Genomic DNA, 27,530 nt, shown 5'->3' on the forward strand with positions numbered 1-27,530 from the left:
ATGATATAGAGACTCACTGAAGTTTAATTCTATAATTTATAATCTTTTAATAAACATATATGATGACTATACTTAATATATGTGGTTTTTTTTTAAAGATTTTATTTATTTATTCGAGAGAGAGTGAGATAGAGAGAGCATGAGAGGGGGGAGGGTCAGAGGGAGAAGCAGACTCCCTGCCGAGCAGGGAGCCCGATGCGGGACTTGATCCCAGGACTCCAGGATCATGACCTGAGCCGAAGGCAGTCGCTTAACCAACTGAGCCACCCAGGCGCCCCTAATATATGTTTTAATATTATATTTGATTTTTTTTTTATTTGGCTGCACTTTATTGGCCGTTCTTGGAAGGAATAGTGTAATAAGAATAAACCCTATGTGATTTTTGTGTGTGTGTGTTTTTTTTTTATTTTTTAAAAAATTTTATTATGTTATGTTAATCACCATACATTACATCATTAGTTTTTGATATAGTATTCCATGATTCATTGTTTGCATATAACACCCAGTGCTCCATTCAGTATGTGCCCTCTTTAATACCCAACACCAGGCTAACCCATCCTCCTCCCCTCCTCCCCTCTAGAACCCTCAGTTGATTTGTTTCCTTTCTCTGTTTATTTTATAATAAAAATTGAATTATAGTTAGAAAAAAGCAAAAATTACACTTTTTAGGGACAACTTGAAACATTTTGAAAGATTTTTGCACAATTATATGTTATTACACAACATTTGAAGACATATCACACATAAAATACTTTTTAATATGTCCTTTTGGATGATAACTAAATGTCTGTAGCTGAATTAAACACATATGAGTTTCAAATAATAATAATAATTAAAGAAAATAAATTTTATAAATTATATGATTTTTCATTAAAAGTCCTATTTTAAAAGAGCTATATTTATTCAAATTGAATTATTGTAAGGTAAAAAAAAATTAAATTGTCTACCCTTTACCAGTATTATTTACTTACTCTGGGAAATTTTTCAGAAACAGGACAAATAAAGATACCAAAAGTACTATAAATGAATTAGGCCCAATACAGGTACTTTGAATGTTGATATGTTGTAAGATTTTAGTCATATAAATTGTCATCTTCCTGTTTCAATATTCACTACATTTTCCAAATTTTAAGGTGTTAATTTAAATGACAATGTAGAATGTTTAGAAATACCTGCTCTGAATGGATAACCTCTTAATTAAATATGTAGATATTTATATCAATATTAAGTACATCAGAGATCCAAAAATATGTAAGTAGATAAATAGATTAGAAGCTAAAAGTGTTAGGGTGCAATCCCATGACTGAAAACCAATTTCAAAGTTAAAAAAAAATTATTTAATTCATTGATTTGTATTAGACAATTCATTAATTTTCTATCTTTCTGCCTATTTCACAAAGGGACATATGTTCCTTCTTTATTGTATTTCTTTATCAACTTTAATGCTAGTGGAAATATTGAGAACACAGAAGAAAAAAGAAAAACAGAAGGATGTAAATATATTCACATCCTTGAATTTTGAAAATAACACCACCAAGGTGTTGTCATTGATTATTATTTCTGATGCAGTAAGCAAAGAGAAACTAAAAGATGTATAAAACAACCAAAAGCTAACAAAACATTAAATGTTTTACTTTTCATTTGCTACACACATCTTAAATAAGTATTAAGTATTATGAGATAGTCCAAAGAAATGCATTGAACATCAGCTTAGAGAATATGAAGCCCAGACTCAAAAAACAAAACAAAACAAAACAAAAAAGGTTTTAAATTACATCAGAACAACATAATAGTATCTCATTTCTAAACATCAGGAGACTTAAAAGGAAATCTTAAATTGAGAACAACAGATAGATATCTCTATGTAGTTAGTTACAAGTGAAGTGTGATATTCTAAGAAATTATAATTGGGAAAATTTAAAGATAGCAATATAAATAACAAAAATGTCAACTCCTATTCAACTAACATATTTTAGTGCTTAAAATGGTCTTGGATGTTGATAATTGGAAAAAAATTATATTGAAGATGTTATTCATCTTTCCATTTTAGATATTAAACTATTTATTGAATTGGGATTCTATACAGCTAAGTTATTGAAACAATATTCCTCAGTTACATTAACATTTTAAGATATATGAAGATCAGCAGAGCTATTACGGTCAATTGAGCAATGAAACAAGTGAAATTTGAGTCTTCACCCTGTCTTTTTCCCCTGATTTAAATGTCATACTGGTGCAAACTGATATGTTCAATATAGAAGGTTATAGTCAGAAATAAAGGAAATAAATATATGTTACACATCAGTTCAACAGATTGAAAAAATACACATTCAAGTCTCCTATTATAGCCAAGCATTCCAGGAGAGTCAGTGCTATATTATCATCATCATATGTTTGTTTTTTGAAATTAAGTGTTCATGTGTCTACTTAGGTCCTGGCTCTACAAATCCATTTACATGTGACAAGTGCATCACAACTGTTCAATTTTGCCATCAGTCTCTGTCAGACGTCAGCCACAGAACCAACGTTTGGGAGCCTCATCTATTCCATGGTCCCATGAAGAGACTGAAGGTTCTATGAAGTTTGACTTACATATAACTTCACACTTAAGAAATAAAACTTAATAAATATGCAGTACAAAATGCACTGTACTTCAGCTGGGAAATGAATAAAACAATCCCAAGCAGCCTATAATTTAGTGTGGGGAATAACAAGCACATATCACTCCAATACAAGACAGTGTTAATAGACCTAAGAAAACAGACAAAAAAGTGATATTGGTGCTCACAAGTGGGATGAGTTTGAACAGGATAGTTGTGGCAATAGTGGTAACAATGGGTAGGACAGACAGGAAATCAGGAAAATCTGGGTGACGATATGACCTCTGAAAAAAGTCTCAAATTATGGTTGTGTGGTTTTGAAGGGTAGAGTTGAAGGGAATTATTTCTAGAAAGAAAGAGCACTGTGAGAAAACAAAGCCATTCATGCTAAAAGTTAGGCAGTCATGATTAGAGAACAGGAAATGGCTTTGTAAATTAGTTAAAATCACAGCATTTTCTATTTGAGATTTAAATTCTAGGGCACAGTCATGCATTTTTAGGAGTCACAGATCCTAAAATTTCACAGACTCTCACCTGTATCCGTTCCACCTCCAGAAAGGTTGCTGTTTGGAAGGCTCTTTCCCACTGGGCGAGGTCAGACTCTAACTCCACGGAGAAGTAGAGATCCTCCCCAGACTCAGACTGCACCGTGAAGCAGTGTTTCCGCCGGTCCAGCAGGTCACTGTCCTGATGAAAACCTGGAGTTACACAGGCTGGCATACATCAATCCAGATTGCTAACATGACCATACCTTGAATCAATGTTGACTAAATTCATGGTGGAGATGCCACAGTCATAAAGATTATACTTTATGATATCACTAAGTCTTCATTATAAATGGTCATAGCAGCCTAAATTCCACATCTCCAAGTCCGTAACTAATGCATTTTTTTTTCTGTATCAACACTGAAGCATGCTCATGAAACAGAAGTGAGGATTTTGGCTTCTACGCTTAATAATAATGTAGCTACCAAAGCATTTAACACATGAGATCCAGTTTTTACTGTAGAAGGGATAGCACACACAATCTCCCTTTTCCCTTACAGAGCTGTCAAGATGATCAAGTTAAATAATATTTATTAATATGTTTGCAAATTTTGAAAAGATTAATAAGCATGATATTTCTATTGAGTTGATTTCTTTAACCCCTAAAAAACATCATGACAATATTCATTTACATGAGAAATGAAAAAATGAGTCTAGGTTATCTAAAAAACATTTATTGCCTTTAAAAGATGCATATTTACCTTACTTATGTGACTGTATTTTATTGAGTCAAAAAGACTTTCACATGGCCATTTTTCGGTGTTACTAGAAGTTTTCAACTGTGTTCACACATCTATGTGTGTTTCAATTTCAGAGATGTTAAAAGAAAATGCAGCTAAGAATTGTCGAAATAGGGTAATCCCAGGCCAAATGTCAGATATTGTCTTTGAATTACATGTGGATTGTACTGAATATGGTCAAAGGATAGTAATTGGTGTCTTTCACTATTTCTTATATAGAGTTACATAAAGTATTATCATTAAACACCTAAAATGTTAGAAGGAATTCTTTACTTTGGCGAGCGTTTTCAAAATAATAACTATTTTATTAACAAATCCAATTTTCTTTTTTTTTTTTTTGGTATTTGGATGCTTAAAATACTAGAGGAGAGTGAATGCATGGCAATAGTTCTTCTGGTTGTAGAATTTAGCTTTGATAACTGCTGCCAGGGGATACTCAGAACCTTAAAGGAAGCTAGATTCTCTTTGTATTTATGATTTTCCTATACTATCTTGAGGGAAAAATGAAAACATATTGTCTTCAAAAATATAGTCCAATAGTAAGCAATTATAAAGTACTTTTTAATTAGAGTTTATAATGTTTAGAGGAGTGGCAAAGACAGATATTAAATAAATTAGTACACAAGTAAATATGGACAGATCAGTATAAGTGCCATTATAGAGAGTGAGAATGCAGTTTACATCAAATTGTATTGGTGAGTTAGGGAAATATCTCCTAGGATGTAAATTTCAAACAGTGGCTGAAAGATGAGTGGAAGATTGAAGGTAGACTGGACAGGAAGAAAACTTTTGCAGATAGAGAGGCTGGTATTGGCAGAGGCCTGAAGCAAAAGCATGAGGTACATTCCAGAAATCCAGAGAACAGAAGAGAGAGAGGTTGAGAGCCAACACTGGGAAAGGAGATGGGTCACTGGACAGGTCATGAATTTTGGACTTTAACATAAGTGTAATGACAAGCCACTATATTAAAAAAATAGCCAATCCTCTATTTGTTATAAATATTTCAACTTCTCTATTAGTTATCTGAATTGATAACATTGGTACAAAAATTGTAACTAAACACTACAGAATTTCTGCAAACCCCTCTAGTTTTATGGTTTATTCAATGGGCCTTAACTTTCCTTGTAACAAAATAATCAATGTCATTAACAGCCAGAAAACTGTTGATATTTTTTCCTTCTCATACATTTCATGTTGCTATTAAATCTTAAAATCATCTTCATTTAAGATCCTCTGTCTTCTTGGCAGCTTAACTCCTTTACTCTTTTAAAACTTGAACTAGCCTCTTCAATTACATTACCTAAGCACTGAAACTCTCAAAGATAGAATTCTCGATTCAACTCTGCAAATGTAAGTTGGACATCTATGAACACATGTGGTTATTGGCTATTGCTATTTATAGGACACTCCTCATACACTGACTCAAGCTACAACTTCTGTGGGCATCCAGGCACTTAGGCCTCATGGTTTCCAGAGGGAAACAAGTATGTAAAAATAATAAAAAGCATCATGACAGTCCTATACAGCTAAAGTGCTAAGGAAACAGAGTGAGGAGCAATAAATCATTCTTGAAAGTGGAAAAGAGAAAGTTTTGTTCTAGGAAGAGACTGTCTTATCATCGAGGACTTAGAGACTCATGCAAGAGCAATCGGCTACAAGCCTGAATGGGCTCAGGTGTTCCTGCTAAGAAATGCATTATGACTGCCTGGGCCATGATAACCCCCTGAAGGGTTTGAGGCAAGAGAGAGGCAGAATACACCACTTTACAGAAGGAAGAGCAAGCGAAGCAGAAGATGGAAAAAGTAACATGTTGGAATCCGTTTTTAGAATTTTAGTGAAGAGCGATTATAGCCCAAGTATTTGAAAGAGCTGCTTTAAAAGTAATCATCCAGAATATACATACTCCTCTGCCCTTCCCTCCTGCTGTCTACTGGAGTGCATCTGCTATAGTGATAAGAACACAGGCTGTAGCCTCAGCTGCTGTCTGGATTCAAATCTCAACTCTTTCATTTATGAGGATGTGCTAAGATAATGCATATAAATTTTAGCACAGTTTCTGACATACAGTAGTTCTTTATTAATATTAGAAATTTCTATTATTAATGATATTCAATAAAATAAATATGTATGTCATGTCTTAATCTCTACTTCTTTTTTTTTTTTTTTAAGATTTTATTTATTTATTTGACAGAGACAGAGACAGCGAGAGCAGGAACACAAGCAGGGGGAGTGGGAGAGGGAGAAGCAGGCTTCCCGCGGAGCAGGGAGCCCGATGCAGGGCTCGATGCAGGGCTTGATGCAGGGCTCGATCCCAGGACCCTGGGACCATGACCTGAGCCGAAGGCAGTCGCTTAACCAACTGAGCCACCCAGGCACCCTAATCTCTACTTCTTTAACTTGCTCTCTATACACTTTATCTTTAGTCAAGAGTGTGAGTTTAGCCCCAGTAGAAACAGTAGCCTCTGTAACAACTCTGCTCATTGGAAAGTATCACTTAATTAATGGTAATAAAATAACAGCTACACACATCTTGAGCACTATTTTTGTGCATTGATCTCATTTTCGACTTCTCCTTCAGAAGTATCTTCTAGTTTTTTAGATTTATTTCAAGTCTTCTGGACACTTTCTGCAGACTAATAGCCAAATGCTGTCCACCTTAGGATTTGTCTCAGATTCACAAAGCAATATTACATAGAAAAAACATACTACAATTATGTTTGTTATTAATATATATGCTTTTCCAAGGTATTCAGAGGTTAATAGTGTAACCAAAGTTTTTTTTTTTTTTACTAAAAAAAGAAAAAAAAAACTATGTGTTTAGAATCATTATTGAGATGGTAGACATAACCAGCCATAAATTTTCTACTGTGCTTAAAACATGTAATATTAAAGGCGGAAAAAGCTGCTAAAAATCAACAAGTTATCCCTATGGCAAAGCTTCCACATATATCTATATGGTTTCTTCTCTCTTTGACACTACAATTGTTTCATCCAATATTCTCTAATATGGCAAGTCACTTGTTTCACACTTTTCCAATTACACTTATCATTGTTCTAATAATAGATATATTTTTCTTCAGGTTAATGACACTTGTGGATTTGAAAATGCAAATAGAAAAACAATAGACAGATGAAGGATAAATATTTTTGTATTATTATATTAAATATAAGCTACTCTATAAACAACATGACTTAACTAATATGTTTTTGACTTATGTTTGCTACCACTCCTTTTACTTGGATATAGTGAATGAGGAAATCATTCAATCATTAGTCATGATTATTTAAAACAAACAAAAATGAAAAAATAAAACAAACAAAAATATATTTTTAATAAAACAAGAAGAGAAGGCCCAGCAAGCGTTCTTCAGCTACAAATGATAATTTCTATTTTTTGCAACTACTTTAATAACTAAAAATGAGAGGAAAAAACATACCATCAAAATTAAATTTTACCAATTAATTTTGAATTAGACTTTCAAGAATGAGTGAATCTCTAAAGAGACTTATTAAATCTACATCAAGTCCTGTACAAAAAATGATACTTTTAATGACATTATAATACTATTTTAGATGTTAGGTGATAAAAAATAAAATCAAACCAACTGAGCACTCTATATAGTAAATTAATTCCTTTTTTTGGATTTTAGTAGTCTTATCTGGGAAAAGGAATAAAACTTTAAATCTCCTTGTTCTTCTTAGGCACTTGGAATCCCTGATATAAATGGACATAATAACAAATTTCAGAAAAAAACACAAAGCATATTCTTCAAATATAATCTCTAAATTAATCTGTATAATAATCCATCAAAATAGGCTATCATCTTTATTTCCTTGATGAGGGAACTAGGTCTTGGACATAGTGGTCACTCCCCCCCCCCCCCATTTTTAACCTGTTTGGCCCTAGGGATTAAGATTCCATCAGTTTGGAAGCCATTCAGCTTAAATTTGAACGTCAATTTTACCACTTCTTTTCACATCCCTTAGAATCAGTTCAGGCATTTTTAAAAAGGGAATGATAGTACCTTTCTCAAGATTAAATGAGTTGATATGAGTATATCATTTAGGAAAGTAATGGGCACATAGTAGTGCTCCATAATATCACCAATATTACATAATATCACTAATAATCACAATATTAGCCATCACTAATATTGACTATTACTAAAAATCTGGAATAGATCAGACTCCAAATCCTATGTACATTCTAGCGTGCACACACACACACACACACACACACACACACCCCTTTCTCTGTAATACAGTGTAATGTTGCTACAGAAGGTAGGATACATAAGGACAGTCAGGAAGGCTTCATTTTCTAACAAAATTAACTACCGATATTCACACTGAAAAGGAAACATGTTGGGGCGCCTGGGTGGCTCAGTTGGTTAAGCGACTGCCTTCGGCTCAGGTCATGATCTTGGAGTCCCGGTATCCAGTCCCGCATCGGGCTCCCTGCTCAGAGGGGAGTCTGCTTCTCCCTCTGACCCTCCCCTCTCTCATGCTCTCTGTCTCATTCTCTCTCTCAAATAAATAAATACAATCTTTAAAAAAAAAAGAAAGGAAACATGTTTACCAGAATTGTCTATTTTATGGGCAAACTTGACTCTTTTGCCATTCTCTAGATATTTGTGTGTGCTGTATATGCATGTGCCCATACAGGTGTGTGAATTCTGACCCAGTTTAAAATAGCTTCCTATATGTTAATTAATCTTGATCCCTATAGATATTCATGTATTGTTCCTGTTAATAATATTTTCCATTTGAAAAATATTACATGTATTATAAAATCTTTTTATAGACATCCCATTATCCATTAGAATTCTTAGGTTCAGAATATATGTGGATGGGGAAAGTAGCTTAAATAAAATAGGTGTGGGACACATTAACCCAGACCACCATGAACCTAGCAGACAAGTAGTCTAAAAGGACAAGCATCCCTCTTGGCACTGGAATTTACATGACTCAGATGCAAATACATTAACTGTTCCTCTGGTTCTTTTAGGAGGGAATACATTGACCCTAGCAACTTCTTGTGTTTCAAACATGCCCTTCAGTTTACAGCATTTATAAGGATCCTCCTGTTTAAATCTATCCACACTGCAGGGTTTAATCTCCTCTTTTGGCTTAATATGTGTTGGATTTGGCTTGCTATAGGAAATTTAGGGAAGCAAAGCCCTATTTGAAGAAAAAAAAGAGTTTTAGGAAAGACAACTAGCCCATGTGGGAAAATGCTATGCACTTTCAAAGGGAAAATGCTTTTTTATAAGACAATGTTTTTACAAAGTGGATGGCACAGAAAGGGCATATAATTATCAAAGGAAACTTTTAATCCTTGTGTTTGATTTGCATTCTTGATTTCTTATTCAATATACTTGAATCATTTTTCATTATTATTTTGATTGATATCAGCATTTTCTCGAAGACACTGTTATTGAAATAAGTAGAAACTTTACTACCATAAATAAAAATTACTAGAAACAAGCAATAGACACAGAAAACAATGTAGTTAATTTTTATAATATTATTAAAAGGGATGTCTTTCAAGATTACTTACTAAAATTAATGATTTTATTTTATTTTTTAAGATTTTATTTATTTATTTGACAGAGAGAGACCAGTGAGAGAGGGAACACAAGCAGGGGGAGTGGGAGAGGGAGAAGCAGGCTCCCCGCAGAGCAGGGAGCCCGATGCGGGACTCGATCCCAGGACCCTGGGATCATGACCTGAGCTGAAGGCAATCGCTTAACCAACTGAGCCACCCAGGCGCCCTGAAATTAATGATTTTAATTAATAGTTTATAAGATTCATCTTCCAGATTTCAATTCTAATATTCTGCTTCTGAGGATAATTACATCATACTAAAAAGATCCTCAGATCTGTGCTTAGAAATCCATGCTTCCATTAGAAGAGTATATGGTTTTCTGTAGAAAAAGCTTTCAGGGGGGTTGGGGAGAATGTTACTTGTTACTATAAATGTGGATATCCTAGGGTCATAAACAGTAGGAATTGTGGCTGGTGTTTTGGTCCTGCCTTCAACTAATAATCCAAACAATCCCACCTTTAAATAAATTTAAAGAATGAAATCTTAATTCTTACCCTTTAATACTTGGTATGTAAAGATCCTCTTTTCATCTTCTGGTATTCCTTTTTTAAAAACGGAATCCCTCACACTACAGTTTATAATAGTTTTTTCTTAATCATTCTTCAGATGTGATTAAAAACAGGTGATCACCACTTTTTAAAAAGTAACCTTTTAGGGGCGCCTGGGTGGCTCAGTCCTTAAGCATCTGCCTTCTGCTCAGGTCATGCTCCCACGGTCCTGGGATCCAGCCCCACATTGGGCTCCCTACCCAGCAGGAAGCCTGCTTCTCCCTCTCCCACTCACCCTGCTTGTGTTCCTCCTCTTGCTGTGTCTCTCTCTCAAATAAATAAATAAAATCTTAAAAAAAAAGTAACCTTTTATATCCTTAAGGACAATTATCAAGTCACCTCTCAGCTTTCCCTTTATAAAACCAAATGATGCAGATTTTTTTTACCTCTCCTCATAGGTGCTATGTTTTAGGATTTAATTATCATAGTGTCTCTGCACTGCAACCTCTCCAACTTTTTCTAATCGCACAAGTAGTAAAAGCCATCAAGTAGCCAGAATGGACTCATATGAATCTAACCAACATGAGGTATAAAGGGAACTACTTGTGTCTCCTAAAATTACATTTCTGTTTATATGCCCTTGTATACTGTATTAGTGCTGTGTCTGGGGGCATGTAAAAAGTGCAGATCATTGTGGCAAGTGCTATCTGGCTAGCAAAATTCTCATAAAATATGTTCAATTAAATCTGCACATTTTGTCAGATGAAAGGGAAGTTTCGAGGCCAAACTGCTCAATTAATACTCACGAGGATAGATAGTATAATCTTACTCCTGGCTTCTGAGTTTTCTTATAAGAGCAGCTCAAGATAAAACAGAGTGTTATTTGCATTCAGTATCATTAGATGCTGACTTTGCTTAAAATTCTATTGTTATTTCTTTTAAACAACACAAATTACTTTCAACATTGAGAAGAGTTCATCTACCCACTGCTGTCTCAGAACATATTTTACCCTTGGCTTACACGAATGCCCATAGATATTCAGTTGACATTCAATCAAAAAAGTATTACATGCGTGTTATGTGCCAGGCACTGTTCTGGTGTGGAGACCTATCTCTGAGCAAAACAGATGACATCACTGCCTCATGGAGATTTGTTTTTGGGGATGAAACAAATCACCAGCAAACAAAAAGATGCTTAACCACAACATGTCAGATGCTGATAAAGCCCATTAAAAGTGTTGGGAAAATTGGACAGCAACATGCAGAAGAATGAAACTGGACCATTTTCTTACACCACACAAAAAATAGACTCCAAATGGTTGAAAGACCTAAATGTGAGACAGGAGTCCATCAAAACCCTGAAGGAGAAGACAGGCAGCAACCTCTTCGACCTCAGCCACAGCAACTTCTTCCTAGAAACATCACCAAAGGCAAGGGAAGCAAGGGCAAAAAGGAACTATTGGGACTTCATCAAGATAACATGCTTTTGCACAGCAAAAGAAACACTCAACAAAACCAAAAGACGACTGACAGAATGGGAGAAGATATTTGCAAATGACATATCAGATAAAGGGCTAGTATCCAAAATCTATAAAGAACTTATCAAACTCAACACCCAAAGAACAAGTGATCCAATCAAGAAATGGGCAGAAGACATGAACAGACATTTTTCCAAAGAAGACATCCAAATGACCAACAGACACATGAAAAAATGTTCAACATCGCTCGGCATCAGGGAAATCCAAATCAAAACCTCAATGAGATACCACCTCACAGCAGTCAGAATGGCTAAAATTAACAAGTCAGGAAATGACAGATGTTGGTGGGGATGCAGAGAAAGGGGAACCCTCCTACACTGTTGGTGGGAATGCAAGCTGGTGCAGCCACTCTGGAAAACAGTATGGAGGTTCCTCAAAAAGTTGAAAATAGAGCTACCATTCGACTCAGCAATTGCACTACTGGGTATTTGCCCCAAAGATACAAATGTATGGATCTGAAGGGGTACATGCACCCCGATGTTTATAGCAGCAATGTCCACAATAGCCAAATTTTGGAAAGAGCCAAGATGTCCATCGACAAATGAATAGATAAAGAAGATGTGGTATATATATACAATGGAATATTATGCAGCCATTAAAAAGAATGAAATCTTGCCATTTGCAACGAGATGGATGGAACTGGAGGGTATTATGCTGAGCGAAATAAGTCAAATAAAGAAAGACATGTATCATATGATATCACTGATATGAGGAATTCTTAATCTCAGGAAATAAACTGAGGGTTGCTGGAGTGGTTGGGGGTGGGAGGGATGGGGTGGCTGGGTGATAGACATTGGGAAGGGTATGTGCTATGTTGAGCACTGTGAATTGTCTAAGACTGCTGAATCACAGACCTGTACCTCTGAAATAAATAATACATTATATGTTAAAAAAAAAAAGATAGTAAGAAGGGAGAAATGAAGGGGGGAAATGGTGAGGGAGACGAACCATGAGAGACTATGGACTCTGAGAAACAAACTGAGGGTTCTAGAGGGGAGGGGGGTGGGAGGATGGATTAGCCTGGTGTTGGGTATTAAAGAGGGTACGTACTGCATGGAGCACTGGGTGTTATATGCAAACAATGAATGATGGAACACTACATCAAAAACGAATGATGTGATGTATGGTGATTAACATAACATTATAAAAAAAAAGCATATGGCAGTGTTACCACAGGGGGCAATTGCCATTTATATAAAACAATAAGAAAAGGGCTCTTTAAGGACGTGACCTTTGAGAAGAGGCATGAAGTAAAACAGTACACTATTTTAGATATTTGGGGAGGACAGAAACAAGTTCTAAAACATCATCATAGCATTGGAGGGAGTTAGCGGCAGGTGGCAGGATACTAGAGTAGACAGTTGGATAGCTGAGCAAAGTGTGCAGGAGATCTTACAGTGCCCTGGAGTTGCCATGAAACCTTTGGATTTTACTCTGACTCAAGTTGAGAGCTAATAGGAGATAAGGTGGTAAGTCAGGAAAATGGGCAAAAACTGATGAGATTAACACAGGTGAGACTCGAGGGTGATGAGAGTTGTAATAACAGTGTGGGGTATATTTTGCTCATCAGATGAGGGCATGGAAGAAAGAGAATTCAGGATGATACCAAGTTCTTGGAAGTAAGCAACTAGAATGCCAAAGTTAGAATGGCCATTAGCTGAGGTGGGCATTTGGAGAGTGGGAGGACATAAGTTTGAGATGCCTATTAGACATCCATCTGGAGGCATTTAAAAGGCCATAAATGGAGGAGGGAGCTCTCCATAAATTCATAGTTATTGGTATATAAATGGCATTTAAAGCAATGAAACTGGCAGTTGGTTGGGAATATCTAAGAAATGAGAGGCTTTGGGGGTGTCTGATTGGCTCAGTCTCAGTTAAATGACTGACATGGTTAAGTGACTGACTCTCAGTTTCGGCTCAGGTCATGATCTCATGGGTTGTGAGACTGAGCCCCGCATCTGGCTACACATTCAGCAGGGAGTCTGCTTGAAGATTCCCTCACTCTATCTCTCCCCCAACTTGCGCACATGCTCTCGCTTGCTCTCAATCTCTCTCTAAAAAGAAATAAATAGGGGCGCCTGGGTGGCTCAGTCGTTAAGCGTCTGCCTTCGGCTCAAGTCATGATCCTAGGGTCGTGGGATCGAGCCCTGTATCAGGCTCCCTGCTCAGTGGGAAGTCTGCTTCTCCCTCTCCCACTCCCCCTGCTTGTGTTCCCTCTCTCGCTGTGTCTCTCTCTGTCAAATAAATAAATAAAATCTTTAAAAAAAGAAAAAAAAAACTACCATCTTAAAAAAAAAAGAAAGAAAGAAATTTAAAAAAAGAGAGTCTATGAAGAACCATTAGCATTACTGGATCATTCCAAATAACTTTTGGTCCTCTCTCATTATTCTACACAATAGTGCAAACATCAAAACATAGTCCAAGAATAAATTTCCTTTCACTAATACAAAAATAACGTTACTGTCATTTTTACACATTTCTGTTGAATAGAAAATAGTTATATATGATATATACAAGTATATATAACAATGCATAGTTTAACTATAAAATACTGCATATATATACATATATACATACATATATGTGCTAATGAAATGTTTTAATATCCATAATATTGTTGGAAAACAGATGTTATGAAAATAATTGAACATGGTATAACTCAGAGCCATCATTTTTATATGGAATAAGACATCTCTCTCCCTCCCATTGTATGTAATTCTTTTCTATTTCTGGCATTTAAAAGACCATATGACCTGTAATGTTTATGGTATCAGTTTATGTTTCTACATTAATAAAATACAGCCATATAACCTTCATAACTCTGATTTTATATAAATACAAAGCATGCAAGTATTTTTTGGTCCAAAATAATTTTTATTTCTGCAATTCAATTGGGCAAACTTCTTAGTCAATGTCTATAACTGATCTATAGAATTTACTGTATTAGCTTTCAAATTAGAGCAATTAATAAACATATTCTGTGTTAATTTATCTAAAGATTAGATGGTTATGACTTTTATTTATTTAAAAGCAGCTCCCAAGAGCAAGAGGAATAGGAAATTAGACAAAGCAAACAAAATTAATTCTGAATATTTGGTCTTTTTTAAGGATTTTATTTATTTATTTGAGAGAGAGCAAGAGCGTGAGGGCACAAGGAGGGGGAGAGGCAGAGGGAGAGACAAAGGGAGAAGCAGACTCTCCACTGAGTAGGGAGCCCGACACAGGGCCCGATCCCAGGTCCCTGGGATCATGACCTGAACTGAAGGCAGACACTTAACCAACTGAGCCACCCAGGTGCCCCAAATTCTGAATATTTTATTAAATTCTATTTCTTGTGTTTGTATACACTGTCTTTTGGGTCATTCTGATGGAATGTCACTGCAGAGAGGAAGACTGTCCACTGCAGGCCATTTACTGTCCTGCGACTAAACTGGGCTGAGTGTGAGTACATACCTGCTCTGTTCTCACACTCAGTCCCATTTCTATGTTGCAGCACAATGCTTCCATGTCACCAGGGCCCTAGGATGCTGCACTTGAGGACCCAAGGTCACACTAGGGGCTGAAGACAAAAGAAAGCATGGCTGGGAAGGTTGTTGGCAGAAGTGGTGGACAGAGTGACTGCCATCTCTCTGATAACTGTACCCTCACACATTTCAATGTATGCAAGCTTAGACTATCTCCAAGCAGAAAGGGAAAACAATACCTAATAAGGACAACACTTCCTATCCAATGAGAAAAACTGTATTTATTATTTTTAGTGCTTTGATGATATTCATAAAAATTTCACACTCTGTGTGTTAACCAACTACAGTTTCATCAGCCTTTTGTCCCTAAGTCAAGAAGCTGAAGTTCATAAAGAGGTACACCCTGGAGATACTGCAGGTTCAGTTCTTGACTACTGCAACAGCGTGAATATTGCAAGAGAGTCAAATGAATTTATTTGGTTTTCCAGGACATATAAAAGTTACATTTACACTATACCATAGTCTATCAAGTGTGAAATATCATTATGTCTAAAAATATGGACAAGCCTTAATAATAAGTACTGTATTGATAGAACATGCTAACCATCATCTGAGCTTTCAGTGAGTCATAATGTTTTTGCTTAGAGAGGGTCCTGGCTCAATGTTGATGGTTACTAACTGATCAGAGCCATGGTTGCTCAAGGTTGGGGTGGCTGTGGCAAGTTCTTAAAATAAGAAAGCAATAAAGTTTGCTGTATTGATTGACTTTTCGCTTCATGAACAATTTCTCTGTAGCATGTGATACTGTTGAATAGCATTTTACCCACAGTAAGTAGAACTGAGAGCCAATCCTCTCAAACCCTGCTGCTACTTTATCAGCTAAGTTTATGTAATATTCTAAATCCTTTTTTGTCATCTCAACAATCCTCACAGCATCTTCATCAGGAGTAGTTTCCTTCTCAAGAAAACACTTTCTTTGCTCATCCATTAGAAGTAACGCTTTATCCATTAAAGTTTTAGCATGAGATTGTAGCAATTCAGTCACACCTTCAGACTCCACTTCTAATTCTAATTCTCTGTATTTTCACCACATTTACAGTTACTTGCTGCACTGAGGTCCTGAACCCCTCAAAGTCACCCATGATGGTTGGAATCAACTTTCTTCCAAACTCCTGTTAATGTTGATATTTTGGCTTCTTCCTATGAATCACAAGTGTTCTTAATGGCATCCAGGATGGTGAATCATTTCCAGAAGGTTTTCAATTTACTTTGCCCAGTTCCATCAGAGGAATCAATATCTATGGCATTGAGAGCTCTACAAAATGTATTTCTTAAATAGTAAGACTTGAAAGTTGAAATTGCTCCTTGATCAATGGGCTGCATAATGAATGCTATGTTAGCAAGCATGAAAACAACATTACAATATTAACATCAGAGATCACTAATCAAAGATCACCATAACAAATATAATAATAATGAAAAAATTTGAAATATTGTGAGAATTACCAAAATGTTGCACAGAGACATGAAGTGAGAAAATGCTGTTGGAAAAATGGCACCAATAGACTTGCTGAGTGCAAGGTTGCCACACACTTTCAATTTCTAAAAGACACAGAATCTGCAAAGCTTGATATAAAGTGAAGCACAGTAAAAAGAGATTTGCCTGTATTATACAAATATTCTTACATGATTTACAAATTTTATATGAGAACACCAAGAAGAGGATACAGTTGGATACATACTGTTTGAGTTGTTATATTAAGCAAGTCTTTAAAATAAAATTGCCCATTACATGTAATGCCCTTTTTGAAGAATCTGTTTGTACTTCACATCTGTTCTCCTCCTACTACTAGTATACCAGAAGATGGATCAATAGGTTGTTGGAATCACAAATGATGGAATCATTTACCTCCCTCAAAAGAATTCTTATAACTTGGGGTAGTGGAGAAAGAGCATTGCCTTGGTGTTCAACTAATCAAGGTTGTATTTCCATATTTGCTACTGACTGTGCAACAGTTGGCCCAGGGAATGGATGCCACCAAAGCTCCCTATTGCACAGAGAGGTGTCTGTTGATGACTTCCACACAGGATATGGTTGCTGATAAGTTTTTTTCTATTTAATAAGAGCCTTATTTCTGGTCTCTGGGACATTCCTGATTTCTCTTTTCATAATGTGTATGGTTGTAATAGAACTGATACCACACCAGAGAAAAGTAACCTTCAATAGTTATAAAGAGAGTCTAATTCCAGTTCATCGTCAAAGAAATGGGTCCATTTTTCTCTTAATTCCAAGCACTTGGTCAAAAGACTGTCCTATGATTTCAAGGATGGAAGGGACCTCTCATTCAAATGCTTATTTGGACTGAAGTAAAACATATCTATGTCCTTACATTTGCCAGAAAGTCATGTTATTCAGAAAATGAGCAAAGGGACTTTCACATGTTGGACAAAAGGAAAGGAACTGCCTTGGTGGACAGGACTAATCCCACTTTAGGATGGCATACTTTTCAAGAGCAATTTAGAGACAGAAATCACTCACATGTGGAACATAAGGAATAGCTTGGAGGACCACAGAGGAAGGAAGGGAAAACTGAATGGGAAGAAATCAGAGAGGGAGACAACCATGAGAGACTCTGGACTCTACAAAACAAACTGACGGTTACAGCAGGGAGGGGGGTGAGGGATGGGGTGACTGGGTGATGGGTATTAAGGAGGGCACAAGTTGTGATGAGCACTGGGTATTATATGTAAATAATGAATTGTTGAACACTACATCAGAAACTAATGATGTACTATATGCTGGCTAACTGAACATAATTTAAAAAATACTAAAAAAAAAGAAATCACTAACATTTTTCAATCTTGATTAAGTATCCTTTCTTAACCTTATAAGGTAAGCTATACCAATAACCTTATAAGGTTGCTATAATTATAATTCCTGATTTAAGGGTGATGATTCTGGAATTTAAAAAATGAAGCAATTTATCAATGATATATTGCTGGGAATTATTGGGTCCAGAAGTCAAGCTTCAGCAATCTGATGCTGATTCATATTAACATGTCACTGTTCTTTCTCTCAACCAACTAATCTGATAATCATGTTAATATGGCATATCGAAACTAGACAATAATAGTACATAATGAATGCTGAAGGATAAATACACCTTAGGGAAACAAAAATAAAAGTAGTGAAATTATCTATTGAAATAAAAGTAACCATAACTCTATTCCTAAGAATTATCTTAGTTCCTATTAAGACCATCGGCTGTTGTTCAGAGAAAACATGACATAGTAAAAGAATGAATAATTTGTATAGTAATGATAAAGCAAAATTGAACTTTATTCCATGTTTTATAAAACAAAAATATATCAAATAGTTATTTATTATTTCCAAAACATCATAACCAATATCTCCAGAGCACAAAATGACAAAACACATCCCCCTACACAGACAAATACACAAATGCACATGTGTGTATTTATATATCTATATCTTTGGAAAGGAAAACATTTCACAGGAGTGAATCATTTTTCTCTCAATTATGCTTTGTTGGAATTTGTTGGAACAACAAATTGGAATCCTACAAAGAATTTTCTCAATAAAGAGTTTTTTAAAAAGTTAGGAACAAGGTCAATTTTGACAAGATCCAACTGTTGATAGATGTAAACCCTCTAACACTGTTGATGAGAATGCAAACTGGTGCAGTGACTCTGGAAAACAGAACGGGGGTTCCTCAACAAGTTAAAAATAGAACTACCCGGGGATGCCTGGGTAGCTCAGTCAGTTAAGCGTCTGCCTTCAGCTCAGGTCATGATCCCAGGATCCTAGGATGGAGTCCCGCATTGGGCTCCTTGCTCAGCGGGGAGTCTGCTTCTCCCTCTGCCTGCCACTTTCCCTGCTTGTACGCTCTCTCTCTGACAAATAAATAAATAAAATCTTAAAAAAAAATAGAACTACCCTACAATCCAGAAATTTCATTACCAGTTATTACCCAAACGATAAAAAAATACAGTTTTGAAAGGTTGCATGCACCCTGATGTTTATAGCAGCATTATCCACAATAGCCAAACTGTGGAAAGAGCCCAAATGTCTATCAACTGATGAATGGATAAAGATCTGCATATACAATGGAATATTGGTCAACCATCAAAAAGAATGAAATCTTACCATTTGCAATGACATGGAGGGAGCTAGAGAGTATTATGCTAAGCGAAATAAGTCAGTTAGTAAAAGACTAATACCATATGATTTCACTTATATTTGGAATTTAAGAAATGTAACAGATGAACATAGGGAGGCAAAAAAAGAAAGAGGCAAACCATAAAAGACTCTTTTAACTATAGAGAACAAATTGAGGATTGTTGGGGGGGAGGTGGGTGGGGAGTGGTTAAATGTGTGATCAATATTAAGGAGGGCATTTGTTGTGATGAGCACTGGCTGTTGTATGTAAGTGATGAATCACTAAATTCCATACCTGAAACTAACAGTACACTGTATGTTAACTAACTGGAATTTAAATAAAAACCTGAACAACAACAAAAAAGATATAATCTCAAGGTAAATTTTAATGCTCCTAATTTTATTATTTAGAAAAATATGTGTTGGGCGCTCAGTCGGTTAAGCATCTGCCTTCAGCTCAGGTCATGATGCCAGGGTCCTGGGATGGAGTCCCACATAGGGCTCCCTGCTTAGCGAGGAGTCTGCTTCTCCCTCACTCTCTGCCCCTCCTCCCTGCTTGTGTTCACTCTCTCTCAAATAAATAAATAAAATCTTAAAAAAAATGTGTTAATTGAAAATATTTCAGATATTTCAGAGCTTGGCCAAAGACTCTTTTTTCCTTACACATGTAATATAATTTTAAAGCTGCTAAGCTAAAAGAGGAAACAAACAATGAAATCTAATCACATAAGTTAAATTTAATAAATCTGGTTTATGTATGTCTTTAAAAAAACAAAAAACCTGACCCACTGCAAAGACCATTTCTAACACTATATGTCCTGACATATTTAATGCAAACATCACAGGCCTATAAAACTATACTTTAAAGGGTTATGATCTAGTAAGGACAGAGAGCAGCATGGGTCCAGAGAGTTGGATCATCATGTTCCTTCTACACCAGCCTAGAGTGTCTCTAATCTTCACTGTTTCTACTTTATAAAGTGGGATGTGAACAATGGGTGCAATTTATTCAACTCTTTAAAATATGCAAAGGATAAGTAACAGGACATAGTGTTCAGTGTATATTGCTGAGCTTCTATAGAAAAATATTAATCATAGAAGTTGATATCATTCTAAACAATAGCAAAATAACAATAATGTTTTTATTAATAAAATATATAGTAGCACAAATATAATTATTGATAATAATAAAATGATATGATTAAAAATTGGAACTGAAAATTATCTATGACACTGTACTTTAAAAAAAAAGACATTCTAAAACAACTTGAAGGAGATTGCAATGCTTTTCTGCAGTGTTCCTTCATGGATGAAGGCCTCAGAAGGGGCTCATACCTGGTTTCTGCCAGTACTAAAACTTTATGTGCACCTGTGTAAATAATAATATAAAGTTTTGGAAGGTCAGAGTTAAGATTTCATACAATAGTAAATTTGCAAGGTAGAAAATTTCTGTAAACAAAAATCCAAAAGTATTAAGTCTAGAAGGATTACCAAAAAACCTAAAATAGACCTGAAGGAGTTTATACTGAATTGAGGATTACAAATTATTTTCTTCTTACAGGATGAATCCTTGAGACTGGAGCCAAATGGATTTGGGCAACAAAGCAAATTTTCTAGCTTTCTCCTTACACAAAAGGTATGTTCTGACTAACTGCCTATACAAAATTTTAGTAAATAGAAAATTATTATGGAAGATGTTTCAGTTATTTTAAATACTTTTTAAAAATATTCAATTTATTTATATCTTATGAGTATTATGTAAATTTCACTTGAAATGTGTTTCATTTGGAAGATTTTCTTAACATAGTTATATTCTCATATTTTATTAAAATTATTGGAATAAATTACAATATTAGGATTTAGAACAGCAATGCTCCCACTGTTTATTTTCAGAATTAGTCAGGCTATGCTTCTAGTCAGATAGAAGGGGAATAGATTTCTGCAACATGAAGTTGTGATAATTCATAAACATATTGTTCTTAAACCCACTTAGTTGGGGAAGGAATGCCCCATAAATACTTAGATATTAAGAAAGACAGGGTTGGGGTTTTGGTTATTTGGAAAACAAGATTAGATATCTTTTATGTATAACATTATCAAGGAGGAGAAATTACTGAATCTTTTTATTTCCAAATCCTATTGCTAAGAGATACTTGTTTGCTTTAAATAAAGACCTTGAGTTGTTTTAGAAGCTTTATGAAAGCATTTGAAGTCTGTAAATATTATAACAAAAAAGATAAACAAAATTTGAGGACTCATCAGATAGGTTTCAGAAGTCATGTACAATTATTTAAAATATTGGACAAATTCATGTTTTGCTCTTATCTGACATAAAAAAGGTAGTGCAAATGGTATAACTTAAAGAAAAAAGTAGTAACATAAGAGTGAGATTGAAATGTGTGTCATTACATTGGACAAGTGCAAATATTGGAAACCTCCAGCTGAAAAGAAAGCAAAGCAGAGAAAGGGTATTAAACTATGACTTTGAGCTTTCAAGAGCATACAAAGGTCAATAAAACAAATTTCTAAAAATGAGATTTGATGAATTAATATCCTGGGGCTTGAGAGATGTTTTGGAAAAATAGAAATAAGTACAACAGTTGGAATAATTATTAGACACATCACAGTTGGAATTCTAACAGAACAGCAAAATATTAAATATTAAAATATTAATATATCTAAGACAGTTCTAAAATAACAAAATACAAGATAAAGTCACATTTTTATCAGTGATGATCATTGTGTTTTATTAAGAAAAGAGGCTGGATTTGGCAGTTGGCACTGTGGACAGCAGTCTCCCCGTCTTTGCTGTCCGATGGCATTTCCACAGACAGAGATCAGGGTAAGAGAAACCATGGTTCTTATCCAGAGCAGTAACACTACCTTAGTTTACAGTTCATAAAATCTCTTAAAAATCACCAGGGAAATGTAGAGGGAAAAAAAATAAAACATAGTTTAAGAAGCATGGATTTAGGAAGGATTGCACATCTTAGGGCAATTTAATTCTCTCGTGATACACTAAAAAACTAAGAACCCTAATCATTTTTAAATGACTTGATAAAATGCAAAATAATTGATACATTTTTAAAGAATAATTGTTATTTTATTTTATTTTTTTTTTTAAGATTTTATTTATTTATTTGAGAGAGAGAATGAGAGACAGAGAGCATGAGAGGGAGGAGGGTCAGAGGGAGAAGCAGACTCCCTGCTGAACAGGGAGCCCGATGCGGGACTTGATCCCGGGACTCCAGGATCATGACCTGAGCCGAAGGCAGTCGCTTAACCAACTAAGCCACCCAGGCGCCCCGAATAATTGTTATTTTAAAAATGAAAACTGATATAAATCTATTCAGAAAATGCAGACACATCTTTTTTACGGAGATGGTTTCCCTAAAACATAGTTTATTTCAAAAGTGGTAACTTCAGAGTCAAATAATATCCTTGCCATTAATACATGCCATTAACATAAAATTCTACTAAAAAATAATTCTTTATCTAAATTCCAGTCTTTGGAAGAATTCTTGTCTCTAACAAACCATTAGCGCTTGCTTGCCTAATAATGATATCAATACATGCTGATGCCACATATTATCTTCTACATTTTGTTTCTTGTAATATCTCCATTTATGTATATATTGTATATTTGTACATTATTGTATATTTTTTATTTTTGCTTTCATTTTAAATCAGATCATAAAAATTTTGGAGCAGCTCTTTTCTGTTCAAAATGCTAGTAGTGAGGGTAAAAGGAATGATAATACTGGATTTAGCTTTTTATTCACCAATACAATAATATATTGTACAAATATACAGGAGTATATTTGATATCAAAATATGAAGATCATGAAAAAATTCACTTACTTAAATACTTCTTTCTTTAATATGGGATTATTCCATTATTTTAATTTGATAAAATTATTTTTTCCATTTATCTCTTTCTTTATTCTACTCATTTTAACAATTCTTTTTAGTTGCTTTGTATTTGAGCAAAATTTTAATCAGCATTATCTTAGAATGTTCTTTACCAGCCAGCTTGCCTTTAGACATGGTTTGCTACATCTACTCTACATGAGGCAGGCTTGTTTTCCTTATATGTTTGTTTTACAGTTCTCTTTATTTAGCAAATCCTGAAATGTAATATTTTTATTACAATCACATAAAGAAAATTTGCATATGAATTACAAAGACTTATTTCTTGAATCATTTGATAATTGCCAATGTGATACCTCATCACCCTCCACCCCCATAATTTCCTCTGTAGTTTTAACAAATAAGAACATTAGGATATTCACCCATATCACTACAATACAACCATCAGAACAAGGAATTTGATGTTGTATATTGTTGTCCTATGGTCCCTATACTTCATTCATGATTCACCAGTTCAGAATCATCTTGGTATGGAGCTGTCATGGCTTTTTAGTTGCCTTGAATGGGAAGATTACCTGGTCTTGCCCTGACTCTAATAGCTTTGACTTTTTTTTTTTTTTGAGAGAGAGAGAGTGGGGAAGGGGCAGAGGCAGAGGGAGAGAGAATCTTAAGCAGGCTCCAGGCCCTGCACAGAGCCCCATGCGGGGCTCCATCTCAGGACCCTGAGATCATGGCCTGAGCCAAAATCAAAAGTCAGATGCTTAACAGACTGAGCCACCCACATGCCCATAATGGCTTTGACACTGTTGAAACTTTGACACTACTGAAGACTGCAGGCCAGTTATTTTGTAGACTGTGACTCACCTGGGTTTGACATTTCTTTGTGATTAGATTAGATCACATCACACTAGATTAAATTAAATGGTTTCCCCATTATTACATTAAATTAGATCAGATGTTTCTCTTGGTTTATTATACCGTTTTAGGAGAAATGTCACAGACCTGATTTTCTCCTTCTAATTGTGATATTCTGCTATCATACTATCAGGCATAATGCTTTTGATTTTTTCCATTAATAAAATGTTCATTTTGATCAACTTGTGAAGATGGTGAAGTCCCCTGTAAAGTTACTCTTTTCTTTTTTGAAATTGTAATAAGTACTGTGCAGGGAGGTACTTAGAAACTATTTAAGTTTCTGCTTCTTATTAAATTTTCCACTTACTTATTTATTGTTATGAAGATAGATTCATGGTTTCCTATTTTGAACATCAGTTTGTCCCAGATTTGCCCACCAGTGCCCTTGAAGCAGGTCTGTGTCTTTTGACATATTTCCAACATTCTTTGAGCATTTTCTGATTTTCTGGGACAATGAAATTATTTAACCTCATCTTTTACTTTTGATGCTACAGTCAAGCCATCAACAATTTTTCTACAGAGTTCTGGCTCCTTGTAGTGGAGGATGGTATTAAGAAAGCGATAGCTGGGTGCTGGGTGTGCTCCTTGCTGATGGGGACTCTCTGAACCAGGTACTCTCGGGAGGCAGGGTAAGGTCTGTATGTGCACATCACTTCTCGGCCTTTTGGCCAAGATCAAGTGAAGGGCTATACGTGCGCGCACACACACACACACGCACACACTTGTATAAATGTGTGTAAAAACACCTGTTTTTATTTGTATAGCTATCTATAGACACACACACACACACACAACCAATTGCATACCAGTATTTCTTTTTTTTTTTTTTTAAGATTTTATTTATTGGGTGCCTGGGTGGCTTAGTTGGTTAAGCGACTGCCTTTGGCTCAGGTCATGATCCTGGAGTCCCGGGATCGAGTCCCTCATCGGGCTCCCTGCTCAGCGGGGGGTCTGCTTCTCCCTCTGACCCTCCCCCCTCTCATGTACTTTCTCGCTCTCTCAAATAAATAAATAAATCTTTAAAAAAAAGATTTTATTTATTTATTTGACACAGAGAGAGAGTTAGCGAGCGCAGGAACACAAGCGGGGGAGTGGGAGAGGGAGAAGCAGACTTCTCACAGAGCAGGGAGACCAGATGAGGGGCTCGATCCCAGGACCCTGGGATCATGACTTGAGCCGAAGGCAGACGCTTAACGACTGAGCCACCCAGGCGCCCCGCATACCAGTATTTCTTATTCTAATCCAGCTCTGTTGGGTTTATTTTAGTCTGTCCTGCCATATTTGCAACTCTCATGTCTCTGACAGTGAGAAATCAGGCTCCCATTCCCCCTATCTATTTAGTTGACCAATCCCTTTCTCTCTTTCCCCATCTCCCACCAACACACATCTGAAAGCTCTCCTCACTCAGCCCAGCCAGCCATGATATTTTTGTATTTTTTTCTGAAAATGATTTTGTAAGAATATCACTGTGACTATACTGATCACTATGTATATTTTATCAAGAATTTAAACTTAATGCATATAAGGTTAGTCTGTAAAGCAGTGTCCTAAAAATTAAAAAAAGAAAGATGGTCTTTCAAAAAGGCTCACTCCTCTTCAGTCTAATGCTCTGAAAGGGGTAGGCTTTAAATATCTACAGACCATATAGTCTTCCTCCTTTGCAGGGTTTGCTAGCCACGTGATATTAGGAGGTTCATACAATTCAACTATTTTGAAGTAGGTCAGATACTCTGTTCACACTTCCTGTGTTTCCCCGTGTCCGATCGTTTGACAGGATAATTGCTGTGCCTGAGCTTTCACATCATGCAGATAGGTCCTGCCATTCTCTCACTAGGAGTAATCTGATCATTGGAATTGAGCTACTAAATTCAGCTGTAGGATGAGATCCAGGTTACATGAGGAGTTGTACCTGAGCATGGGACTTTGGGTATTCTCCAGCTGGGAGGTAACACAGGTGCCCAATTAGGTACAGACAAAACACAAGGAGTAAATTCTCTTTCCTGTAGAAGCTGATATTATAAAGTCATTTTCGTTTGAAGAGATGATCAAAGAATATACAGCACCCCAAAATCATAGGGGAAAAGTGCTAAAGAATTGTGTTAGTTAATAAAAAATACAATGCATTTTTACAGAATTCTTTGAGACAGAATTAAAGACTTTCTTGAAGTGCAAGCTCAGAATTCAATACATGGTGAGTTTTTTCCAGCTGCATTCAGCTACACTGTGGTCTTAGAGTTGGAACTCAGGCAATCATTTTTGCTCAGAGTCAGATAACCGAGAGCAGTGGGAGAGGACAGGCCTATGGCTGTCATGAGGGTAATTACCACTGCAGGCCTCTATACAGTCTTCTCCTCTGCCTCTCTTCTCGCCCTGCACCTCTCTAGCCCACTGCCCAGGCCTTGTTGGAATGGGCTGTCTCTACCCCAGGATCTTGGCAGCATCCCTGAAGCATCCCCCACCCCATCCCTCCAATCCTGTCTCACATTGCAGTTAGAAGACTATTTTGAAAAAGGCAAACTCAGTCACTGCTCAGGCTTGAAATCCTTAGGAGGCTCCTTTGTTCTTCAGATAAGTTTTATGTTCCCTATTCTTGTCTTTTAACAGCTTCCGCCATGCAAACACCAGCATTAGCTTCCATACCAAGCAAATTACAGACATACTGAACGTTCTTTAGTTGTTTAAATGACACATATTTCTTTGTACACCTGGACAAGTTTACACATTACTTTCTATGCCCACAATGCCCCCTTCTTCTCCCACTTACCAAACCCCAATCCCAACCAAAACACATCATCTGAACCCTTTAATGATCATTTATATTTCAAGTTTATTTAAGGCCTCCTTCAAAATGTCCTTCCTAAATTCCTTAGTCAGCTAGGCTTTTTGTGAACTCAGCCCTTCTGTCCAGTTGCACTGAATCTCTAATACCTAGTTGAGTGCTTGGCACATAGAGAGTACTGCATGAGTATTTGTAATGTGAATTAATTCATAAAAATACATTCACATATCGATTAATGAATTGCCAACCTTCACAGCATCCTATGTTTTGTTATCTCCACTGAACAGAAGAAATTGAAGTTTAAAGTACCTAATATATTTGCAAAGGGTAATGTATTTAGTAACAGAATTGTCATTTTTTGCCAAGACTCTCTTGTTCTGAAAATTTTGTTCTCTCATCACCTGGCTGGCTTTCTCATTTTCATTTCTTTCTGATTTATCAATGCTTATCCTGACAAAGAAAGAGGTAATATAGTATTTAAGAGCACAGATTTTTGAGATAGACTGCAAGATTCAAATCCCTACTTCTGGCATTTACTAGCTATTGTGACCTTGAGCTATTTACTTAAAATTTCTTTGCCTTGGTTTCCATATATGTGAAATGGGAATAATAATTGCTTCATAGTGGTGTTGTAAAGATTAAATAAATTATTTTATCAAGAAACTGAGAACAATACCTGGCACATATGTGTAAGCTATATCTATTGGGTAACTAATTATCGCTTCATTTTTCTTATTACTTGTATAGCTTCATATCAGAAGAGAGGGGAGAGGGTTTTCTCTATTAGTGGTACCAGGCCAGA

At 35.8% G+C, this 27,530-nt stretch overlaps 1 protein-coding gene across 1 annotated transcript in view; it reads right to left on the reverse strand.

Moving 5' to 3' along the window:
• Positions 1 to 27,530, reverse strand: part of SNTG1 (syntrophin gamma 1) — a 957,526-nt gene that overhangs the window by 62,093 nt on the left and 867,903 nt on the right. Inside the window, exon 16 of the mRNA XM_045896572.3 lies at positions 3,135 to 3,287. Coding sequence (XP_045752528.3) covers positions 3,135 to 3,287 — 153 coding nt within the window. The remainder of the gene's footprint in view (positions 1 to 3,134; positions 3,288 to 27,530) is intronic.

The sequence above is a fragment of the Mirounga angustirostris genome, unplaced genomic scaffold (genome assembly GCF_029215605.1).
Source record: "Mirounga angustirostris isolate CCGP_5_RB_7025 unplaced genomic scaffold, mMirAng1.0.hap1 SCAF_4, whole genome shotgun sequence".
In the NCBI taxonomy this organism is placed as follows: domain Eukaryota; kingdom Metazoa; phylum Chordata; class Mammalia; order Carnivora; family Phocidae; genus Mirounga; species Mirounga angustirostris.